We start from the raw sequence: 5,957 nt of genomic DNA, 5'->3' as shown, positions 1-5,957 counted from the left end.
ACAATTTCCATAAGGATTTTACTGACAATTCTAAATTCAAGTAGAAGAGCAAAGGATCCAAAATGTTACAACATTTAGGAAAGAAGAAAATGTATAGGCTTTCACCTGTCAGATATGAAGATTTGTTATAAAGTTGCAATAACTAAAATCTTATGACTGTGGGCATAGACTAAGAAAATAATGGAACAGAATACCCACAAACAGACCTATCCATATACAAAAGAAGCACTAAAGATGAGTAAGGAAAGGATGTACTGTTTAATGAATGATTGGTTATTACTGGGAACTAGTTAACCATATAGGCAAGTATTAAAAAATTAAATCCCTAAAGCAGCAACTTTTAACCTTTTTCATCTCATGGCCCACATAAACTAATTACTAAAATTTACAGCACACCACAAAAATATATTGTATTTTTTTCCAATCTGACAAAAAAAATAGGTATAATTTTGATTCACTCACACCTGATGGTTATTGTTGTGTTGGCTGTTGTCATTTTTCTATTTGACAATCTAGGGGAAAAGGGGTCAGTGCTCCTGACTAAACAATCGGGTATTACATGTTTTAAAAATTCTAGCAGCACACCAGTGTAATTCTTGAGGGACCCCAGCTGAAAATCCCTGCCCTAAAGCAAAATAAAGCAAAACGAAAACTTCCAGGTGGATTGAAACAATAAATATTTTAAAGAAAACAAAATTCCAAAACAGTTAGTAGACAATGGAAAAAAATCTTTTTTTTTTTTTTATGGCCCAATGGTAGAAAACGTTTTGCTTGATTTTATTTTTTTAAACCAAATGCAAAAGCCACAAAACATGAAGGCTAACACATTTGACTACTTTAAAGTTAACTTCTGTACAACAAATTATGCCATAAAGAAAGGGTAGAGATGAGCCACAGACCAGAAAAAGATTGTCATATGGGCCATTTCGAAGAGAGCTTGTGGGACCAAAACCAGGAGCTCTTGATGCTGTGACCTAAGATTGAAGTTCTCCATAGGATATAACAGACTGTTTTAGAGCTGTCTTTCTCCCAGTACAGAGTACTTTCCATTTGGCTGTCATACAGTTGTTTATCCATAGGATATAATAGATAATAGTGCTATGTTTCCTACGGAGATATAAGTTTAAAAATAATAATAAAATAAAATAAAAGATTTTCATTGCATCTTTTCATTGCATAAAAGATTTTCATTGCATACTGACAAGCCTAGTATTCTGACTATACAAATATCTTCTAAAAAATTACTTAAAAAAACCCAAATTTCAATTAAAAATGGGCAAAGAATATGAATATGCACAGAGCAGAAATAAACACATTAAAAAGATACTCCACATGAGTGGGGGGGTCAATAGGGGGGAAAGGGGACATATGTAATACTTTCAACAATAAAGAATTATTTTTTAAAAAATAAAGATAAATTTTAATTAAGTAAATAAATACTAACACATGAGCTTTTTCATATAAAAAAAGACAACCAGTCTCCCTAGTAACTAGCAGAGACATGCAAATTAAAGGCACAATGAAATTCATTCAACCCATCAGATTTGAAAATTTTTTAAATGTCTGAGGACACCATGTTTTGGGAGGGAAAAAGCAACTTTCATAACTACACATAGAGTGTCATTTATACAAAGCTTTAAAGCAGGGTTGGGGAACATCCGATCCAAAGGCCATACAAGCCCCGAGAAATCCTTTGGTCCGGCCCTGCCAAGGCCTTAGGGGTGAGTTAATGAAATGTTTGATCAAATATAGCAAGCTAATTTTTAAGTTGATAACATGGCCCAAGAATGATGTTATAAATGCCCAAATGGCCGTTGGCAGAAAAAAGGTTCCCCACCCCTGCTTTAAAACGTGCATAACAGTAACACTATTGTGTATGGATGCACAAACTCTCAGCAATAAAACAAAAAACAAAAACCGGGCTCAGAAATAATTAACTCTAAATTCAAGATAGTATCTTGAAGTGAATAGATTAGGGAGGGGAACACAGAGAACTTCAAGTTTGTTTCCATCGTTTTACTTCTTTAAAAAAAAAAACCCCAAACAAAATGAAGTTGGAAACAAAAATGGCAAAATGGCAAGGTTTGATATATCTGGATGGTGAATTCATAGGTATGCCTTATAATAGTCTCTACGTTTTAGGAATGAAATGTTTGTCATAACAAGGTTTAATCTGAAGAATAAAACTTTTTTTTTCTTTTCATTTTTGGTACATTTGATCTCATAAAGAATATTTTTTGTTTGCTTTTTTCCTCTTTTAAAATTAAAAATTGTTTATACTTAAAATGTGCAACATAATAAAATGATTACTACAGTCAAGGTAATTAACATATCTATTTCCTCACATAGTTACCCTTTTAGTGTGTGCGGTGAGAACACCTGAAATCTACACTTAGAACATTTCCAATATCCAATACAGTATTAACTATAGTTTGCAACTTTCCAAACTGTTTTAAATTTACCTCTCTCCCAGTAAAGAGTTCTTTCCATTTGGCTGTCATACAGTTGTTTATCCATTCATCAAATGTATTTTGAGAATACAATCTCTGCCAGACTATGAGGATATCATAAAAAGAAGCATATGATAAAAGATATCCAAAAAGTAAACTTTCTCAAGTAATTTGTATTCGCGTGAGGAAGTTGTTAAACCAAAAAAAAAAAAAAAAAAAAAAAAGGAAGAAAAGAAAAGAAATATGTGGGATATAAAGCGATAATAACGAAGAGACGACTACAAGTTGCAAAGAGGAAGGGGAATTTGCATCTGTCGGGGTGGCCAAAGCCGATTTCAAGGAGATGCCTTTGAGCTGACTTAAAGGGAGAAGCGCCTGCCAAGGGGACAAAGGCGTTCCAAGCGCAGGGAGGGAACGGCCCGTACGGAGAGCTTGAGAGGCGAGCTGCACGGCACGCTGAGGAGCACGGGCTGGCGCGGTGGGGCGGAGTGACGGCTGGAGGGAGGATATCAGAATTAGAAGCTGGAGGAAGCGGGGCTTGATGTGGCAGCCGGACGTGTCGGAACTGGTACTCTACTTTGTTCTACGGGCAGGAAACGGCGGCCCTGCAAGCGCTGACATAACTTTCACTGAGCACGACTAGTAACAACCAGAACTTGGGTCTCCTGACTTCAGGGTAATTTGCCTCTAATTGTGAAGGGGCTACCGTGCGGCCACGTTAGCCCCGAAATCAAAATTACATCAAGTTCATTTCCCAAGTTGCCTATTATGTCCCACTTGAGTTTCCCCTTTCCTGTCGGCTCCAAACCGCCTAAGGACGCAAACCGTCTCGACAACGCCCTCCCATTAGGCCGCCCAAGGCCTCTTAAAAAGCGGCGAGGGCTCCTAGAAGTTTGCACGCAGGCGGCTTCGGGGACTACAAGTCCCAGCATGCAACCCTCCTGCAAGAAAAAGGGCCACTAAGTGGACCATCATGCAACGCTCTCCGAAAGGAGGTGGGGCTCTCGATAGGGGCAGCCGACTTATAGCGTCGCCTAGGCAGCTCCAATTACGGGACAGAATACACTTCCGCTTCCGTCTCTGAGTCCTAGAACCGCGAGTAAGCGCAGCTTCGTCGCGGAGACGTCATTCGCCCGCGACAGTACCGGCTCGCAGGTGCGGCGAAGCGGTCCCACTCCGGCGTGGCTTTCTAGAACGGTTTCCTGTCGCCGCAGCCTCTGACCTGGGAGCGACAAGGAAAGCGGCGAAATGACGGACCGCTACACCATCCACAGCCAGCTGGAGCACTTGCAGTCCAAGTACATCGGCACGGGCCACGCCGACACCACCAAGTGGGAATGGCTGGTGAACCAGCACCGCGACTCCTACTGCTCCTACATGGGCCACTTCGACCTCCTCAACTACTTCGCCATTGCGGAGAATGAGAGCAAAGCTCGAGTCCGCTTCAACTTGATGGAGAAGATGCTGCAGCCTTGCGGACCGCCAGCCGACAAGCCCGAGGAGAACTGAGGTCCTCCCTGTCAGCGCTGTGCGGAAGAGCACCCGTGTTCCTCCAGTTTGCCGTCATTCCCGTGTGCCCCTGACCCAAGTGCACGATTCTGCATGCCTCCGGCGTCTCGTGCTCTCCCTGTACAGACGTGCTTACTCCGGGAGTCTCTCCTGACCTGCTTTCGTGTGGACCCTCGGAACACAGCGTTGGGGAGACGGTCAGGGCCCCTGCGAACTGTGACCTTGGCCACCCTAAAGCCAGCGAGCGTTGGGGGAGACGGCACTGAAGTGTGACGGAATAGGGAGGCTCGCTTTTAGCTAGTTGATTGTCGCTGTTGATTTTTCCATAAAGTTGAGAAAATGTTCAATCTCTTGGTGTGGGCTGCTTGTGTTGGAGTGGAGGGGTCCAGGGAGGGTTCTGGGGACTTCAGTTTCTTGGGAGTCCGAACCGGCAACGTGGGCAGGGGTGTGGGCGCAGGGCCAGCCTTCTTTGCCTGACGCTTAAATCCTCCCTGCACAGCCTTAAAATATTATCCCACCCTGACTTCTCCCAAGAGCCCTTTTCAGGTCCATAATGCCTTCAGTATTGGGGTTTGTGATCATTGTATCCCACCTTTTTCTCCCATTCAAAAAATCTTTTTTGCCCTCCTTTCTCTCTGAAATTGCATCCTCTCTTTCTCTTGGGACTTTGTGGACATATCATGAGAAATGACAAGCTGTTAAAAGAGTTTTCATTCATTCAACATTCAACAAATATTTGTTGAGTCCTACATGGTAGGCATTGTTTCAGGCTTCGGGGCCACACAAACTGTAGACATAAGCAAATGTAGAGAGGATGGGAGTAGGTAGGGTTGTGATTTTAAATAGAATGCTATGTTAGATTATTGAGATGGTGACATTTGAGCATGACTTTAAGGAAGTGAGGGTAATAGCCATACAGAACACTGAGGAAATTGCTTTCCAGGCAAAGGGAACAGCCAGTGGAATGGTTATTCCACTAACCATTCTAACGCTGGGATTGTGTCTGGTTTGTTGGAGGAACAGCAGAGGAGTGTATGACTGCAGGGAGTGAGCAAGGGAAAGAGTAGAGGGACAAGTAATAGAAAGGGAACAGGTAAGAGTCTGGTAGGCCAATGTAAGGACTTTGACTTTTACCCTGAAGGAGATTGGGAGCCATTGCAAAATTATTAAGTAACTAGTGGCCCAGTGCATGAAATTCGTGCACGGGGTGGAAGGAGGGGTGTCCCTCAGCCCAGCCTGCACCCTCTTCAATCTGGGACCCTCGAAGGATGTCCTACTCCTGGTTTACAGGGATCGGGCCTAAACCAGCAGTCAGACATCCCTCTCGCAATCCAGGACTGCTGGCTCCTAACTGCTCACCTGCCTGCCTGCCTGATTGCCCCTAACCACTCTGCCTGCCGGCCTGCTCGCCCCCAATGCCCCCCCCCGCCAGCTGATCACCCCCAACTGCCCCCCCTGCTAGCCTGCTTGCCCCCACCTTCCCTCCCCACTGGCCTGTTTGCCCCCAATTGCCCCCCTGCTGGCCTGCTCACCTCCAACGCCCCTCCGCCCCCACCGGCCTGATCACCCACAACTGCCCTTCCCTCTTGGCCTCTAACTGCCTCTACCTTGGCCCCGCCACCATGGCTTTGTCCAGAAGAACATCCAGAAGGTCTCCCAGTCTAATTAGCATATTACCCTTTTATTAGTATAGATAGAGGCCTAGTGCACGGGTGGGAGCTGGCTGGTTTTCCCTGAAGGGTGTCCCGGATCAGGGTGAGGGTTCCCTTTGGGCGTGGGGCGGCCTGGGCGAGGGGCCTGTGGTGGTTTACAGGCCGGCCACACCCCCATGGGGTGAGGGTCCCTGCTGGGGGGGGCATGGTTAGCCTGGGGGAGGGGCTGATGGCTGTTTGCAGGCTGGCCATGCCCCCCAGCAGGGACCCTCACCCCATGGGGGCATGGCCAGCCTGGGGGAGGGGCTGAGGGCTGTTTGCAGGCTGGCCACACCCCCTTTAGGGT

General features: G+C 45.2%; 1 protein-coding gene across 1 annotated transcript; it reads left to right on the top strand.

Moving 5' to 3' along the window:
• The first annotated feature begins 3,569 nt into the window (after nt 1-3,569).
• Nucleotides 3,570-4,306, top strand: SF3B5 (splicing factor 3b subunit 5). Its single transcript, XM_080665020.1, has one exon. It carries the CDS (start codon nt 3,699-3,701, stop codon nt 3,957-3,959), a length of 261 nt encoding a protein of 86 aa, XP_080521146.1. The 5' UTR covers nt 3,570-3,698; the 3' UTR covers nt 3,960-4,306.
• The last annotated feature ends 1,651 nt before the right edge of the window (nt 4,307-5,957 follow it).

The sequence above is a fragment of the Plecotus auritus genome, assembly GCF_963455305.1.
Source record: "Plecotus auritus genome assembly, chromosome: 4".
NCBI classification, from domain to species: Eukaryota; Metazoa; Chordata; class Mammalia; order Chiroptera; family Vespertilionidae; genus Plecotus; species Plecotus auritus.
The sequence above is the reverse complement of the archived record's forward strand: the minus strand, read 5'-3'. Positions and strand labels throughout refer to the sequence as shown.